Source organism: Haliotis rufescens, unplaced genomic scaffold (assembly GCF_023055435.1).
Source record: "Haliotis rufescens isolate VD_foot unplaced genomic scaffold, xgHalRufe1.0.p SCAF_2, whole genome shotgun sequence".
NCBI lineage: Eukaryota > Metazoa > Mollusca > Gastropoda > Lepetellida > Haliotidae > Haliotis > Haliotis rufescens.
In genome coordinates this window covers 11,917,741-11,936,343 of record NW_025963890.1, presented here as the reverse complement: position 1 = coordinate 11,936,343, position 18,603 = coordinate 11,917,741, and the positions used below count along the sequence as shown (strand labels likewise).

Below are 18,603 nucleotides of genomic sequence, written 5' to 3'. Positions count from 1 at the left end.
AAAAGAAAACAAACACATGCATCTGATTTTATTGAAAAATGCCAAAGCCACTGGTAAAGGATGTAACATTTTCAGTCTATAAACCAGGATCATAGAGGACGTATGTCATTTAGCACTAAGAGTTCAGCTTATAAGCAGTGTTGCTTTATAGGCAGGGGCATTGCCATTGTGATATAGTGTCGTTTACCTGCATGAAGTGTGCATGCTGCGTGATGTTGTCCTGATGCACGAGACTCAGCAGTATCGGCAGATCCTCCTCAAACAGCGGACTACTCACACAGGAGATGAAGATGTAGATGAGTACATTTAGATCAATTATGTTTCTAGTTTCATCTATAAACTTGCCCTAAAACTGGCACCATTTCAAAGAAGCAAAATATGGTTTATTGAAAAGGAAATTTGAACTTTTAGCCTTATTTAATCCACCCCCATTTTCCAAGACATCATGCTGCGAATCTTGGGTTAACTTTGACATGTTCTAAATAAGAGCCAGAGATGTAATAGGTCGCCAGCATCCTATTGCTTCAGGTGTCAGACTCCGCAACTTGGGAGAGGAAAAGAATTGTTTCAGAAAATATTGGAAAAGTCTAAATTTGCCCCCGATATCCTGAAAAAAATGTGTTGTCAAATATATTTATAAAACTGACTCGTCAAAAACATTGCAGTGAACAAAAAAATAGTCTTTATCTTACAAATTTCCAGATCATCCCAAGAATATCAAATAGTTGTCTCATACTTGTTCTTGGTGTGGAACGACATGGCAGTGAGGTGGGTGACTGGAAGGCGGGCATGATCTCGGGTGAAGGACGTTATCAGGTCAGTACAGGCGCCGTGGTTGTCCTCACACTTCTGACTGCTTCCAAGGTTGTATCTACATAATAAACGAGACAATATTGGACAACATAACTACATACATGTTTTGTATACTTAAATCTTAGTTAAACATATCCATAGACCTAAAACAATTCTCACAAACGATTATTTCACAACTAAAAACTCTTGGCACTTACATGTTGGTATAGCCGGTGTTGCATGCTCGCAGTGATCTGCTGGTAATGAAATTTGCGATGGGGAGTTATCTAAGATATACATAAATTTTGGTAGCCAAGCGTTACCGTGCAGTATAACCGAGTTAGCACTATATCAAAGGGCACGATAGCAAGGGATCACTGTAGTTCCTATTTGTCCCTATTACCTTTGTAATAGACATCTTCATGTTAGTAAAATCCTGAGTAGCATTTGTTTCTATTCTCTGGCGTGTCTTTGACATTTTTGTGGTGGATCAGGGTTTTTCAGGGAGGTCATGCTGTTGTTAGCACACCTTTATGGGGCCATTGTTGAGGCTCTATCTGTGAGTGAATGTCATCATGCAGCAATGCCTCATCCTCAAGGGGACACTCAATTTTACCAATGTAGGGAATCAAACCCAAACCTTTCGCTTGACAGGAAATCAATGACAAGGCTACTCCACCTCTCCATATCTCACAGCAGTAACATGACACTACTGTACACAATAACAGATCAAGGTATATGTATGTATGTCAAGGTTTAGATGCAGTGCACACTGGCTGGAAATAGAAACTGGTAGAAAGCTTAATATCCCTCGTGAAGAAAGATTTTGCAAACTATGTCAAATTACCCTAATAGAAGAGGAGTTTCAGTTCCTGCTAGTGTGCCCTGCATAATATACTCACCTACGCCATCTCTATATTCCTTCAAAATATTATCTCACCCAAATGTCCATAAGTTTAACATTCTTTTATCTACAACCAACACAAAGCTGATTATTAATATCGCTAAATATCTGTATCACAGTAAAGAAGAGAGAACATGTATTTTATCATTGTGACTGTTGCCATAAATATGCCATACATTTTGTACAAAGGGCCTGTGGCCTGTACAGTACTGAATAAAGAATTCAACAGATCCTGCCACCAGTAATGACAACTTTGATTTGTAAGACAAGAAAATTAGTAAAATCTAAATATTTTATTACCGTTGTATACTTATCCTGCATTACTCCTTAGTGCATTCACTGCTTACTTTACGACAACTAGAAGGACATCGCAACTGCGAAGGTCCTGGGTAAAGAATTAAAGTTGTTATTCTGAAATCCCAATTACTGACCTTCTGTCGCTGTCCTGTGACCTTGATGACACCTAAGGTCATCTTCACATCACTCCTTTGGGATTAATTTAGACCTTCAGTTTCCATCTACAATCCTAAAATGGATCTGTGATGGGTGATGGATTCTTTTCATATTACTTGTCGTAAGGTAAGCAGTGAATGCATTAAGGAGTAATGCAGGGTAAGTAAAAAATATCACTATACTGATATAAATTAATAAGGGAACACATATTTTTAGACACAGTGAAAAATGTGATGCTATCATGGGTTCCCAGGCTTGTTCAGCAAATGCACATTGGAAACAATGCACACAAACACACTCAACAGTTGATTCTGACATGTGCTGAATCTGTATTCGCGCTCAAATGTACTGACAGTAAAGCATATTTCCCTATATTTTTCATTGTTCCCTTATTCGTTTCCATCAGTATATGTACTCGTCCCTGTTAAATCCCTTCGGTGAGGCCTACCTGTGAGGTTTGTGGAAGGTGTGAAGGTGTGGGCCCAGCTCCTCGCTGATGGAGTTGCGCAGGTATCGTCCAGTCTGCATGATGTTGGCCTTCATGCCGTCGCTCCTCTCTAAAGCCACCTGGACAAAAGATAATACATGCAGTGTCCTTGTACAGTGGATACAAATATTAAGTAAGTTGGGTGTTCCTCCTTTTCAGCAATATTCCAGCTATATGCAAGAAAGGGCTTCATGTAATGTACTCACATGGGGAATCAACTTCCGCTGGTTGTTGTACATGGTGCAGCACCGTACCCAGATCCTCCTCCACCTCATACTCCTCTGGGGGAACCTGGTTGTTGTACATGGTGTAGCACCTACCTTGATCACCACCACATCCAGATCATCCTTCTCCTCCTCGTACTACCCTGGGGGGACCTGTTTGTTGTACACGGTGTAGCACCTACCGTGATCACCACCACATCCAGATCCTCCTCCTCGTACTCCTCTTGGGGGGCCTGGTTGTTGTACACGGTGTAGCACCTACCTTGATCACAACCACAACCACATCCAGATCCTCCTCCTCCTCCTCCTCCTTGTACTCCCCTGGGGAGACATGTTTGTTGTACACAGTGTAGCACCTACCTTGATCACCAACACATCCAGATCCTCCTCCTCGTACTCCTCTGGGTGGGCCTGGTTGTTGTACACGGTGTAGCACCTACCTTGATCACCACCACATCCAGATCCTCCTCCTCATACTCCCCTGGGGAACCTGGTTTTTGTACACGGTGTAGCACCTACCTTGATCACCACCACACCAAGATCAACCTCCTCCTCCTCCTCCTCCTCCTCCTCCTCCTCGTACTCCCCTGGGGAGACCTGTTTGTTGTACACAGTGTAGCACATACCTTGATCACCACCACATCCAGATCCTCCTCCTCGTACTCCTCTGGGGGGACCTGGTTGTTGTACACGGTGTAGCACCTACCTTGATCACCACCACATCCAGATCCTCCTCCTCATACTCCTCTGGGGGAACCTGGTTGTTGTACACGGTGTAGCACCTACCTTGATCACCACCACATCCAGATCCTCCTCCTCATACTCCTCTGGGGGAACCTGGTTGTTGTACACGGTGTAGCACCTACCTTGATCACCACCACACCAAGATCCTCCTTCTCCTCCTCGTACTACCCTGGGGGGACCTGTTTGTTGTACACGGTGTAGCACCTACCTTGATCACCACCACATCCAGATCCTCCTCCTCGTACTCCTCTGGGGGGACCTGGTTGTTGTACATGGTGTAGCACTTAGCCTGGCCATACAGTCGCTCACACGCCAAGCGATAACACTGGTATGAGTAAAACATGTCAGGACTTGTCTGCATAGACTTGGGCAGGTAGCGGGAATACTTCGGCATGAGAGTAGCAGTCAATCGAACATCTTCATCCTGAAAAGTTTATTGTTTCAGTTGAAAGAACAGTTATTACTCTTGTTGTAAGAAAGAGCATAGGCCACATCAATGTGTTATGTGTTCATCAAATGAAGGGCTTGTTGCAATTTCTTGGCTTTTTTTTGGGTGGTACCGTTTTTCTTCTAATTTCTCGCCCAGGAGAAAATAACGTAGTTGAACATGATCGTACATTCATCATCATCAAATTTGTTTTTGGTCAAATAAGCATTTGAGCAGCAACTACTCAAACCCAAATGCCCCAACATTTCAACTTTCAAAAAGTTGAGGTAGACCAACCGACCCATTGTATCACGTGCAACTGAAACGTTTTTATCACAGCTGGAAACAGCCATCAGGAATATCATAGTTAACCCTTTGTAAAACTCACATGTTTCCATTTATTCATAACCGTGCTGTGCACACAAATTAAAGAAGCACTGCAACTAAACTGAGTCCTAAAAATCTGTGTTGAACACTGTAAAACAATATTTTTTTAAAAGTACCATACCGACCCACATCTTTTGGGTCCATGTTACCTGAAACACAATTATTTGGGGGGGTGCCAGATGAAAAAAAAAAGGTCCATACTTCCATAGTTACTGTCTGGAAATCAGTAAGTGAGATCTCAGATTTCCCATCCTGCCCCATATATTATGAGTGAGTGAGACTGTATGTCCTTCACCTACCACTACTTCCATGCGAGGAAGCTGCCTGAACTTGAGGTTGTCCACGGCTGGGCTAGCCACAGAGGAGAACCACTCCATGATATGTTTTACCTGAAAAATATAAACAATTCAAAAATACTGACCACACCTGAGAGATACACAACTTCAGCTAACCATGGCAGTTAGGCATTTGATCAACTGCAGGTGCTTTGTGAAGCACAGTTCTAACATGATTTGAAATCACTCCCCAGCTGAAGCAAACTGCTGTGTGAAGAAGACTGGAGAATACAAACCAGTCAGTTTGGATTTGAACTTCATTTTAATCAGGTCATGTCATGGGAGGAAAGCACTTTGTCATGGGAGGAAAGCACCTTGGAATGGGAGGAAAGCACCTTTGAATGGGAGGAAAGCACCTTTACGTGTCATGGGAGGAAAGCACCTTCATGTGTCATGGGAGAAAAGCACCTTTACACGTCATGGGAGGAAAGCACCTTAGCATGTCATGGGAGGAAAGCACCTTTACGTGTCATGGGAGGAAAGCACCTTGTCATATCATTGGAGAAAAGCACCTTTATGTGTCATGGGAGGAAAGCACCTTTACGTGTCATGGGAGGAAAGCACCTTGTCATATCATTGGAGAAAAGCACCTTTATGTGTCATGGGAGGAAAGCACCTTTACGTGTCATGGGAGGAAAGCACCTTGTCATATCATTGGAGAAAAGCACCTTTATGTGTCATGGGAGGAAAGCACCTTTACGTGTCATGGGAGGAAAGCACCTTGTCATATCATTGGAGAAAAGCACCTTTATGTGTCATGGGAGGAAAGCACCTTTACGTGTCATGGGAGGAAAGCACCTTGGCATGTCATGGGAGGAAAGCACCTTGCCATGTCATCTGAGGAAAGCACCTTTTCATGTCATGGCATTTACCATCATGTGATGCCCATCAATAAGCATATGATGCTTAGAACCAAGATGATGATTGAAATGAATGTGGGATTCAAACTACAAGCGCATCTCTACTGGAAAGGGAGGCAACTCTGCACAACACTGGGCCACCTGTACCTGGATCCAGCTGGATAACACAGACTTTCATACTGAGGTATTCTGTTGATGCAGACAGAGCTTACACGAGTGTATACCATCAAATGATGCCCCGACCATGACACTCTATGAATGTACCCACCAGTATGACACCATGATAGTCCATCCTGATGGACTCTGCTATCTCTCTCTCAGCTTGTGGCGACACACACAGACCATGGCCCAGCCACCCGAACCCACGGAATGCCATGATGGTGGGGAAGCCTGTCACACCATGGTCCACACACAACTGCCGATCCTGCGTACAGTTCGCAAGGTAGAAGGAGCCACCGTCTAGAAAAGCAGAGATAGATAAGTTTCCTGATCACTTATAAAAGAAATTAAATGACCAACAAGATCTAGGAAAAGGTGAAATAGATGACAAACACAAAGACAACAGCCAAAACTGACATTTAATTTCGTCTTTCAAATAAGTAATGAAAACAATTTAGGCCTCCTCCAAACAATAACTTATCCATCCTTATTCCTTATAACACGTCATGAACACAGGCTATTGAAGGCTCCTTTCCTATCAGTCTCACCTGTATCCAGCCTATAACACATATTTTCATAAAGTACTGGGACTTGGTTTGTTTCTTGTAGTGTGGCTAATTGTTGCGGTTTCTTCAGTAACCAGTGGAGATTGTTTCAACTTGTCTCGACTTCCTGGAGCGCTGTAATATCCTGACAGAAGACTATTGCTTGTGCTGGTGGTGAAACACTTCACAAAGGGCCAGTCATGTTTGCCAGTCAGAGACTAAAGATTGGGGCAATTATCAAACCTCCAATAAATCTGATTGTTTTTCTTTCTAGTTAAAATGCAGGGTCCACCAAATTGAGCTTCATACAAAACAGCAATGGTAACTACGGAACTCTTTACTTGTCCATTAAGCTCAAACACTCTACCCACTGTGCCAACTTAGGTTAGGAACAGACTCTCACCTATAAACTTCACTGCTTCATGCAGTTCTTGGAAGACGTCAATGTTGCGTCGACAGCTTCCACATCCATCAATCAGGAACACAATCTACATGACAGAAAATGTCATTGGGTATAACACCACTGTCATATGAGTGATGGCCTATGTAGTGATATCCAAACATGAAATCTCCCCTGTACTTTAACCCATATACTGTCGGTACATTAAAAACAGTCCTCCACAATCAACCTCCGTTCCACTCTTTATGGAATCCCCAGCTAGCAACACAGCTACGTGTACAAGACTGGCTGGAAATTACAGAGTGAGTGAGTTGAGTTCAACACTGTTTGTGAACATTACTTCAGTTATATCACTGCATGGTAATATAATATGATCCCAACCATAGCTACAGACTCCAAACTAACTGCCCTTGACAGGCAAATAGGGAAACATTGATATTTTGTTCAAATTTGGGATTTTTTCAAAGTTTTTATTTTCTAATTTTCAGAGTTTTTTTAACATTGCGTTGAAACATCGCATTCAGTATAGTACTTTAATGTAAGCCTATTGCTCTCTCTAGTCCTGTTATCAGTGCAATATAAGTCACCTCAACCTAGCCATCACATAACTATATTTAGATAACACAGGAACTTTGTAATTCCCTTCTGGGGACTATTTCTGAGAAATGCTGCTGACTTGGGGCCGATTATCTTTCTCTGAGCAGGTGTAAATAAATTCCTGAGAAATTTACCACTTTGGTTTGTTCGTTTGTTTGTTTGTTGTTTAACGGTGCACTGGACCAGACAATCCAGTGATTGACATCATGAGCATCGTTCCACGCAATTGGGATACGATGACATGCATCAACCAAGTCAGCGAGCCTGACTGACGGATCCCGTTAGTCGCCTCTTATGAAAAGAATAATCGCCTTTTACAGCAAGCATGGGTTGCTGAAGACCTATTCTACCCTGGATCTTCACGGGTCTTACCACTTTGGTGAAACCCAAGAGCATGGGTATGCTGTTGAAAGCCAAGGATCATAATCTGGACGAGAGATGATTGAAACCTAAGGGATATAACTCTGCACAGCAAATTGCAGTGCCTTTGACCTTCCAGCACAACTCAGTTTATTACACTACCTATATAACTCGGGCAGCAGTGGAGTAGGGATATAGCATGGCTTCACTGTAAACCAGATCCCGACACATATAGTTCATGTAACATGACAGCAATTTTGGAAGGCATGTTATTTCCTGCCTAACAAATAAGATGTACAGTTTGATTTGATGATGCAGTAAACAAAATTAATTTCAACAGTAATATATGGTTCACAACTGCCACCAATTTGTATGGTCATGTGACTGTGACATGCATGGAACTACTTTCAATATGGATTCCTCCAAGTGCTGGCATTCATCACCACTCGCACCTTTCCGTAACCTGCAAGAAGACTCGTCCCCCCTATCGATGAAATAAGTTTTGATTTTACATGTGTCTTGCATCTAAAAATATACCCAGGACACAGTTAAATGTGCTCAATCATATTGTATCATTCCGCATGTCCCCATGTGCTTTAAATTGCATCTGAAATATATATAATATATGGGGAAATATATGTGAACCATTACACAACGAGTTGACAATTGTTTTAGGTATGCCCGTTTGCACTAAGACAGAACCCGGTCGCAAAAATGGCCATGAGAAGGGCACGAGTCGCTATTCGGCTTGTCCCGGAATAACAGAGAGAGAGAGAGAATATTGTTTATTAAAGTGTCACATGTTATATACACTTCGTAATACGATATATACAAAACAGTAAAATATAACATCCGGCCAAATATGACCTACGAGACACTATAAAACATATCAATCATAAAACTATTCAGTTGAAACAGAATAAAACATACATACCTCGTGATGCAGGCGCGGAGCACGGCCGTGGGCGGTTTCAGTGAAGAGCGCACCAGTATGCCAGGATACAGGGCAACTGACTTCGAAAGTCCTTAGTTAAACAGTGCGCTCCCCCTTAACTCCCCCCACAGCGTTGCGCCGCCCACACACCACGTCATACATACATACATACATACATACATACATACATACATACATACATACATACATACATACATACATACATACATACATACATACATACATACATACAAGTCATACATACATACTTGGCTTAAAATGAAATTGCCTTCTTTTAACCATGTTGTAAATTGATTTGGCTAAAATACATTGGAGCGATTCTTCGTTCATAATAAAAATAAACTTTTCTAAACTACTCATATAATGAAATGTTTTATCTACAGAAGTTGCTTCTTTAGCTAAGTTGTATCTTAAATCATCATAAAATGGACATTCTATTAAAAAGTGACATTCATCTTCAACATAATTTACATGATCATTAGTAGGATTGGCGTGACAATATTTACAAGTCCTATCCAACAGTGGGGTAGGTGGCTTGGCGTAGCGGCCGGTCTCAACATGTAAAGGTAAAATACCACATCGAAAGGATGCTAAAAGTCTTCGATGATCTCTAAAACGTACATGACATAAATAAGGCTCAGCAGTAGGTGATGATTTGTACATTCTGTATGTGCGTAATTTATTGCCATTTGGATTATTCTTGTCATTCCATAGCGCAGTATACCACATATCACAATCTTCAGCAGTTAAGAAACACTTTACACGGTCAACACACTGTTTAATGCTGTATCCACAATAAGGTAAATTTGACAAATTATAGTGAGCTAAAATGTTTACGATTTTTTATCCCAGGATTGTGATCGGATTTTGGACCAATTATGAATGATAAGAGGGAGATGATGGGCCTGCATATTCTGAATTCTAAAATATAATCTAAAGCATTCAACGTGCTGTGACACTTTCACAGAACACCAGCCCATGTCCCCCCTCATAGCAGTAACTGGGGCATTTTTTCTTACGCCTAGAAACAAACGACAAGCCTTATTTTGAATTATTTCTACTTCCTTATACTTATTCAAACCCCAAATGCCAGCACCATAAAATAGAACAGGTTCTACAAGAGCTTTATAAAGCTTGTTAAATACTTCGTAAGACATGCCACCCGCGTGTTTAAACTTTGAATACAACGCAGAAAGAGCTCTGCTAGCCGATTTACACAGTACCTGGACTGTTTTGTGCATATCTAAATGCTCATTAAAAGTTAAACCAAGATATTTGTAAGAGCTTTCATAATCAATAATAGATTTGCCGCATACAAATACTCGCTCAGATCTAGCCACAGATTTGTTTCTGAAATGCATGATTTTGGTTTTGTCTGAATTAATATCCAAACGCCATTTATGACCCCATATATTTAAAACATTTAACATTTTCTGTAACGAGTCTTCGTCTTCAGCTAACAAGGCTATATCATCAGCATACAACAAAACTGATAACACAGAACTTTCAATAGTTATGCCACAGTTTAACTTATTCATGTCTAACACCAAATCATTAATATAAACGGAAAATAACGTTGGCGATAACTTGCATCCTTGTTTAACGCCCAAGGTAACATTAAAAGATTCAGTGATAAAACCATTGAGCTTAACTGCACACTTTACGTCCATATATAAGGCTTGTACAGCTTGTAGCATTTTACCATGAATACCAACAGACATAAGCTTGTACCAAAGGCAATTGCGATTAACCCTATCAAACGCCTTCTTAATATCAACAAAACAGACATACGTAGATCGTTTAGAGGCTTTACAGTTATTAACAATATTATAAAGTGCATATAAGTGATCAGTGCAGTTTCTCTTAGGTCTAAAACCATTTTGCTCTTCCACAAGAATATTATTTGACTCCAACCACTTCTGTATCCTACAGTTCAGTATACACGTGTAGACTTTACAGGGTATTGATATGAGAGTAATGCCCCTGTAAGACAAAGGATCTGATGGGGTACTTTTGTCCTTAGGAATAGGAGTTATTAGTCCTGCTCCCCACTGAGACGGCGACACTGAATGTTCAAAACAATACTTAATGATATGGTGAAGTAAGTTAATACAATGAGGATTTCGTAGTACTTCTACCGGTATACCGTCTACCCCAGGCGCTTTTCCTGTCTTCATCTGCATAACAGCAAGGTCAACTTCCTGGACTGAGACAGAGCGGTTCAAATCCGACAGATCATAATCTGCACACTCCACGGTACCGCTACGCACACGTTCCCACACAGTATCATAATGAGCACGTTCAAACGCTGTATTCTCACTACCGTTATAAAGCGTGCTGTAGGAGGTTTTCCAGTGATCCAATACAGTGTCAGTCTCACAGGTCACGGACCCGTCGTGCATCAACACCTCCATAGGGATAACGGAACTTGACTTTCTGTCGTTGGCTATACCAAGTCGACCTATCTTTTTCCAGAAGTCTCTGCCGCTGTTAATGTTCTGTAAACTGATTAGTTCTTCTTGTTTCTGTAGCTGGTATGATCTTCTCGCCTTGCGGTTTGCTTTGTCAAACAGTTTTCTTGCAGATTGAAAAACGCCTTTAAGAACACGTTTACGATGAACACAACCTTTAAAAGACAACCAGCGTTTTTCCTTTACACCAACCCCATCCCATAATAATTGTAATTCATCAGTCCAATATGGCTTTCGCCTACAATAATACCTGTTGTTGGTGTTTTTCTCAGTAAATGTCTTTATCTTATTTAGCTTTAAGTCCATTTCTTTTTTAATGAAAGTAGTAAACTTCTCATATGCAGAGTGAGCGTCTTGACCTTGTGTTAGGGCATCGTCTATCTTCTGAAGTGTATCTTGTAATTTGCGTGCAGTATGTTCATCATTCAGGAAACTGTCCGGTATATTAGCTACATTGTACCTTGGTATATCCCAGCAACCCGATAACAGCTTCATATCGTCAGACTTAGAATCTGGTTGAATTGCAAGTAAGTCTAGCGTTACATCCAGTACAGAATGATCAGGAATACAGTCACATCCCATCTGAGTAGTAAAATTCTGTACGTCTGACATAAGATGCACGTTAAAATCTGACACATCATTCAGCTGCTCATGAGGCACAATAATGTAATCTACTACGGCCCGACCCCTATGCGACACAGAAGTGAAGTTGTCGTTTCCAAGTCTACCGTTAACAACACACATATTACAGTCTATAAGAAAGTCTAGTAGTAGGTACCCAGCTGCATTAACGCTCTCGTCTATCACATTCCTTTCCCCTACACTGTCAACACCTTCGATATAGTCGGAGTTACTACCAATGCGTGCATTAAAGTCGCCAGCGATGACAACTTTTCCAAGATTTTGATATTCATAAACATGTTGAAGTAAAATATCAAAAAATTCTTCTGCATCATGTGACCTAGTAGAAGCGGCTGGAGGTAGATACGCTACACACAAACATAGATTCTCGACTGTAGTATTAGAAGACAAACGGAGCCATAACACATCCTCCTGGTCACTGTCCAGTGCTTCAACTTTATATCTAGATAAAAATGATGTCTTTATAAGAACCCCAACACCGCCAGATCCACGTTTAGCCTTTGTATGCAGGTTTGTTCTGTTATTACCGAACCATACATACCCATCCAGACTAATGTCCTCTTGATCCCGTAGAAATGTTTCACAGAGACATAGTATATCATAGTCAAAGTACCCAACTGCATTTTCCCTAAAGTGTCTGTTATTTACATTCATTAGAGACCATCCACCGACATTCCACAGACCAAGCCTGGTCCCCTAGGCCCGGGGAGTCGTGGTATTTTTCTTCCTAGAAATAAATCCACTTCTGTTCACAGTAAATAGATTATCCTTCCCAATTTCCTTTAGTAATGTTCTCATATTGTTGCTATGCATTCTCTCCTCCAACGTTGTACAATTTTCAACGAAAGTGTTACTATACTTACGGGAGCTCTTCAGAGATGATTTAGCCTTCCTAAGTTTTGTTTTCTGGTCCAAAGTGTCAATAGTTGCTAACACTACACCAGGGTATTTACCATAGGATTTCTTCCTCTCAACATTAGAGACATTCACGTCTGGTAGGTGTAACCCGTCCCTGATAAGAGCCGTTACCTTGTTAACTGTAACTTGTGGGTCCGTTGCTTCGTCTGTGTGAACCTGCAGATTCTTGATAACAACAGATCTCTCGATGATCCTGTCTTGAGGTTTGGATTTTGCAGCTTCTGAGAAAGTCTTTTCAAATTGTTGTATTTTCTTTTCGAAGTTATCCAATCTTGAGTCTATATCATTTCTCGCCCTGTTTATTTCCAACTTTATCTTCTCGTCAATTATTGCTGCTATTTTCTCAGTGAGCCTTGTTTCTAGATTATTCTCAAAGCTTGACATTCTGTCGTTGAGATCAGTTCTCATTTGTGACATTTCTTTAACCAGAAAGGTAAGCATGCCTTTAACTTCAGTGTCATTGGCTGGATTTGAAACTTCCCTGAGCCCGCCATGTTGGCTTGTGCCGACTGTGTCCTGCTCGCTCGCATTTCCTGAACTTTTCATTTTCTTCGATTCGTCTTGCCTAGAACAACTTTCGTTGCTTTCATCGTCTCTTGCTCTTTTTCGTTCTAATCTGTCTTCACTTGTGGACTGGCTTATGAGTGTAGCAGCCATGACCGTCTCAACAAATTCACTGTCACTGTCTCTCAACACGTCACACATAGTCGAGGTTGCAAGTATAAAATATCTCGTGTAAAAGTTTCTTCTTGATGTAAAATCGAAGACGGAGCACAAGAATAAGATCTGGGCTGATTTAAAACATGTAAAAGGCGATTAAGACTTACGAAATGACAGGTTTTTCACTTTTCAGTCGGAGCATTCAAATCCGTGACCTGCCTGTCTCGCGCATGCGCATTTTAGTGTTAGTCACAAATGCAAGTGCTGGCTGAGATCACATAGGTTTGACCTGAACCAACTGTTTGACCACTGGGCAGTATGTTGCCCTTACAGAGATCACAACAAACAACATGACAACACTAGTGGTTAATAAGTTACGTTGTGTAACCACTTCACACATGACACCACCAAATGTAAACTGACACATGGCCGGCCATCATATATTTTACAGATATTGGCTCACCATGGCTGCCTTGGTATACTCTCCTGCCCATCTACCTTCGGGCAGGAATGGGTGTCGTGGAGCATGGGACTTCTCCACAACCTGACTCCATGTCACGTGAGACACCACTGGCATCCCATGATCCTTTGGAAGGGTGGCATCGATTTCATCAAAAATATGCTGTATAGAGAATTTAGAATGTGTCTTATTTATGTAATAATTAAGAAAATATCTGTAGGCTTACTTATTTCACATAAGCAATCCAAATTCACCATAACCATAAATACACAAAATCATATTTCGAAAACATTAAAAGTATAAAGTTCTGCTAAGTTTTATTACATATTGTGTAAATGACATGCAACATACCCTGTTGGGCCAGTCTCTTTTCTTTTTCAGTTCCTTTATCTTCTTCTTCATCCCCGGCCTCCTCCTGGGTGTATTGTCGGTCTGGTTATGGTAGCCTGGGGAACACATGTGTCCATACGGCCCCCCAAACACACCAGAAACCTGCCCAACATATCAAAGTACATGTGTCCATACGGACCCTCAAACACACCAGAAACCTGCCCAACATATCCAAGTACATATGTCCATACGGACCCTCAAACACACCAGAAACCTGCCCAACACATCCAAGTACGTGTCCATATGGCCCCTCAAACACACCAGAAACCTGCCCAACACATCCAAGTATGTGTCCATATGGCCCCTCAAACACACCAGAAACCTGCCCAACACATCCAAGTACGTGTCCATATGGCCCCTCAAACACACCAGAAACCTGCCCAACACATCCAAGTATGTGTCCATATGGCCCCTCAAACACACCAGAAACCTGCCCAACACATCCAAGTATGTGTCCATATGGCCCCTCAAACACACCAGAAACCTGCCCAACACATCCAAGTATGTGTCCATATGGCCCCTCAAACACACCAGACACCTGCCCAACACATCCAAGTACATGTGTCCATACGGACCCTCAAACACACCAGAAACCTGCCCAACACATCCAAGTATGTGTCCATATGGCCCCTCAAACACACCAGAAACCTGCCCAACACATCCAAGTATGTGTCCATATGGCCCCTCAAACACACCAGACACCTGCCCAACACATCCAAGTACATGTGTCCATACGGACCCTCAAACACACCAGAAACCTGCCCAACACATCCAAGTATGTGTCCATATGGCCCCTCAAACACACCAGAAACCTGCCCAACATATCCAAGTACATGTGTCCATACGGACCCTCAAACACACCAGAAACCTGCCCAACACATCCAAGTATGTGTCCATATGGCCCCTCAAACACACCAGAAACCTGCCCAACACATCCAAGTACATGTGTCCATACGGACCCTCAAACACACCAGAAACCTGCCCAACACATCCAAGTACGTGTCCATATGGCCCCTCAAACACACCAGAAACCTGCCCAACACATCCAAGTACATGTGATGAGGTTCTGTCTAGTTATGCACAGTCTACTGAACAAAAGTGGACTTTAATTGAAGCACGGAGCTCTTCATAGTTGTTTTAATTTCAGCCTGTCACAGCATATTCCTTCTTACATATTGCATCAAGCTCCTTCCTGCTTGTGACACCTTCATCACCCTCATCACCCTCCAGGTAACATCACTGCCAACAGCATGCAAGCCGCAATTATAAGAATATTGAAAATGTTCCCTCTAACCCCAAATGTAGGGACATTTATCTTTTTGTATGTCTTTGAGCATGCCATCAATGTAAATAAGGAAATACTTACGACTGAATGACTATTTCCCAGATGAATTTAAGTTTGTTTGTTTGTTTAATCAGATCAGATCGAGATAACAGAATAACAGAAAAGAACCCGACTTCCCCCTTACATTCTGACTCAGCTGAATACATGATAGTTAAAATGAAATAGAAATTCAAACTGACAAACAAGGAAAGTAATTTAGTCAGGGTAAGAGTATTCAGCGTCGCATAAATCATTACTTGTTTGTAAACATGACAGTCAGACAGATGCGAGTTCAACTCCATGCCTGGAGTGAGTGGGAACTGGTGGCAGCGATGGTACAGAGAGCTCCATGAGTAGCTTGTTATGGTATGGCAATGGTGACAGTTCACAGGCTAATTCAGGCAAACAATTTTACATATAAAGTAAACATTTATGATAAAGAATGGACCAGAATATGAGCAGTGCTGCTGGGAAGCATTTGACAGACACATTATGGCAACTACAGGACACTGCTGGACATAGTTTCGTGGTTTGAGGTGAGGTGGGAAATAGCATGTGGTAGAAGACTTGTTCCTGTTCACTAGCAACCAGCAGTGCTGAGCCTACCTGTAGGGGGTCCTCCACACCATATGGCTGGTACAGCACTGGCTCCCCACTGTAGGTGGAGATGTTGATGCCAAGCTGCAGTAGCTCTGTGTACACAGTGAGGGGACTTGGTCTCTTCTCAGTCAGCAGAGTCTGTTGTAGTTCACCTGTCTCTCTACCTACAAGAGTGAATACAGACATTCACCTGTCTCTCTACCTACAAGCAGTGAATACAGACATTCACCTGTCTCTCTACCTACAAGCAGTGAATACAGACATTCACTGTCTCTCTACCTACAAGAGTGAATACCGGTTACAGACATTCACCTGTCTCTCTAAATAACCTCAATTTTGCAAAGATGAAAAGAATGAACTAAACCACAGTGTTTGACTTGAAAATGAAAGTGTTCTTGTTAAAACTTTGTATAAGGATATATTTTAGGAAAATATCCTTAAATGTATACTCAATTTCTTATCATCATTTTGTCTCCTGTATCTTGGTATATATTGACTAAAGAAACTGAGGAAACAAGATCCAAAATTGGTCTGGCTTTGTAACTGAATGTTAAGGAAACAAAGTTTGTTCAACCCCAATGTGTTTTGTAATAAGGCACACTTATGCCCAGAAGAACTACAGTTAAATACCAGGCCAGTTAATTGGATTCATCTGTATCCATCCATTTTGGCATAAAACATTTGTTGAAACATTGATTAGTTTTTGTATACCTTTCGTAAACAGGATCAGAAAAGGAAACGATCTTGCCTTCATGGGGTCAATGTATCTGTTGACCACTGAAATACAAGCAGGACAAATATTTATAACACATTATATCAGTCATTAACAAACATATTGATTTCATATTTGCATGATGTGGATACGGGTCGCCCAGTCATCTAAGACACCACGATTTGCTCTGCAGAGTTGCGTCCCTTGGGCACACAAGAAACATATGATTGTCAGTTTGAATCCCGGTTCGCTCCGATTATGTTTCTAGGTTTGTCAGCACCATACCCGTGCTCGTGGGTTTCACCAAAGTGGTAAACGAGACCTTCCACATTGAGCTGACACGCCGCGATATAACTGGAACACTGTTAAAAGCGGCGTTAAACCCATTGTTTTACCGGAGCCTTGGCAAATACTAGTTAGATACACGTATAATATGAAATGATCATGCATACACTGAAGTTTCATCTTTACCCAAGTGTATGAAAGTCAGAAAGAATGTATAGTCACAAAGAAATGCAAACATAAGCGACTTTTATTGTTATTGTAATTAAGCACAATATCATGTGACTAACCACTTGTTCGTGTAGTCATGTGGGTACCCGGGTCCTACACCCATCCCAGCCCAAGTATCAAGTATTATTTTCATTGGCTCCTATCAGAAATGAAAGAAACTTCAAAGTAGATCAAAATTGGAAGAGGAGTAACCCTTACAAAAAATTCAAAAGAGCATTTTTTACTCTTTTCTTATTTAACCTGCAACTGTTTTGGAATCATTACTTTTATGTTTATTTCAGATGTTCAAACATTTAAATGTGTAAATCCAAGTAGGTAAATAATGTGCCCTTGTAGGATCATATACCATCCCCACAATCCAGTGATAAACACAAAAACACACTGTACGAGGATCCAATTTTAAAAGATGTCAGTTTGTCTGCCGTGGACTCACACAGGTTTTGTTCCGACAGGTCGACTAAGCCGAATCGCAGGGATACTCTCAGGTCGTCAAACTCCTGCACAGTGACAGACATGAATCGGAGGAACGTCATGACACTCGGTGCCCAGAAGGCGTAGAAGCCAATAAGGAAGGGGACATAACCCTCAGCAGATGTGTCCCGGACTAGCAGATTGAAGGACTCCTGTGGATTAAAACAAGAATCAATCTCATTAAAATCAGACATTAGTTTTCGCTACCGCTAAACAAAGATCTGAAGACATCCCATTAGGGGTCACATCAGAACAACCTTTCATCCGACCAATCAGAGCGTCGCTTACCAGATTATGAAAGTGACAGTTGGAATGTGATTTCTAATCATGCAACCCCGAAAACTTTAACATTGGGTATTCTGAACGATAGTTATGGGTTTAACAACTGAATCCTTACAACCCAGACCATCTATTAGTCATTCCAGAATGTTTTTTTGTTCAGGTTTCAAATGTGTAATCGAGAATTTGTCAAAAAAGTTTCGAAGCGTAGTCGCCAATTTGAAATTAGTGCCGTAAAGCACGAGAAAGATGCCTTCTGATTGGTCATTCCATTGGTCGGTCAAAGTTCATGCAAGGTCGGTCTGATGTGACCCGTAATGGGATGTCCTCAGATCTTAGTTTAGCGGTAGCGAGAACTAAGGTCTGATTTTAATGAGATTGGACAAGAATCGATACAAAAAGAAAGCATATACCAAGGGATATGGTCCCTGATACAAGCAGCTGAATCATGTAAACATAGCAAAGTTTGTTTAACTAAGTTTAATTTTCAGTTATATCATGACATGTCAGTTTAATGTTTGACGAAAGATCAAC

General features: G+C 41.4%; 1 protein-coding gene across 1 annotated transcript in view; it reads right to left on the bottom strand.

Annotated features, from left to right (window-relative positions):
* Nucleotides 1–18,603, bottom strand: part of LOC124111597 — a 47,691-nt gene that overhangs the window by 15,901 nt on the left and 13,187 nt on the right. Inside the window, exons 9-20 of the mRNA XM_048399646.1 lie at nucleotides 17,753–17,942; nucleotides 16,806–16,871; nucleotides 16,101–16,258; nucleotides 14,132–14,272; nucleotides 13,784–13,942; nucleotides 6,721–6,805; nucleotides 5,882–6,072; nucleotides 4,718–4,807; nucleotides 3,813–4,028; nucleotides 2,598–2,716; nucleotides 737–871; nucleotides 188–269 (exon numbers count right to left, since the gene is read on the bottom strand). Of these exons, the coding sequence (XP_048255603.1) occupies nucleotides 188–269; nucleotides 737–871; nucleotides 2,598–2,716; nucleotides 3,813–4,028; nucleotides 4,718–4,807; nucleotides 5,882–6,072; nucleotides 6,721–6,805; nucleotides 13,784–13,942; nucleotides 14,132–14,272; nucleotides 16,101–16,258; nucleotides 16,806–16,871; nucleotides 17,753–17,942 (1,632 nt within the window). The remainder of the gene's footprint in view (nucleotides 1–187; nucleotides 270–736; nucleotides 872–2,597; nucleotides 2,717–3,812; nucleotides 4,029–4,717; nucleotides 4,808–5,881; nucleotides 6,073–6,720; nucleotides 6,806–13,783; nucleotides 13,943–14,131; nucleotides 14,273–16,100; nucleotides 16,259–16,805; nucleotides 16,872–17,752; nucleotides 17,943–18,603) is intronic.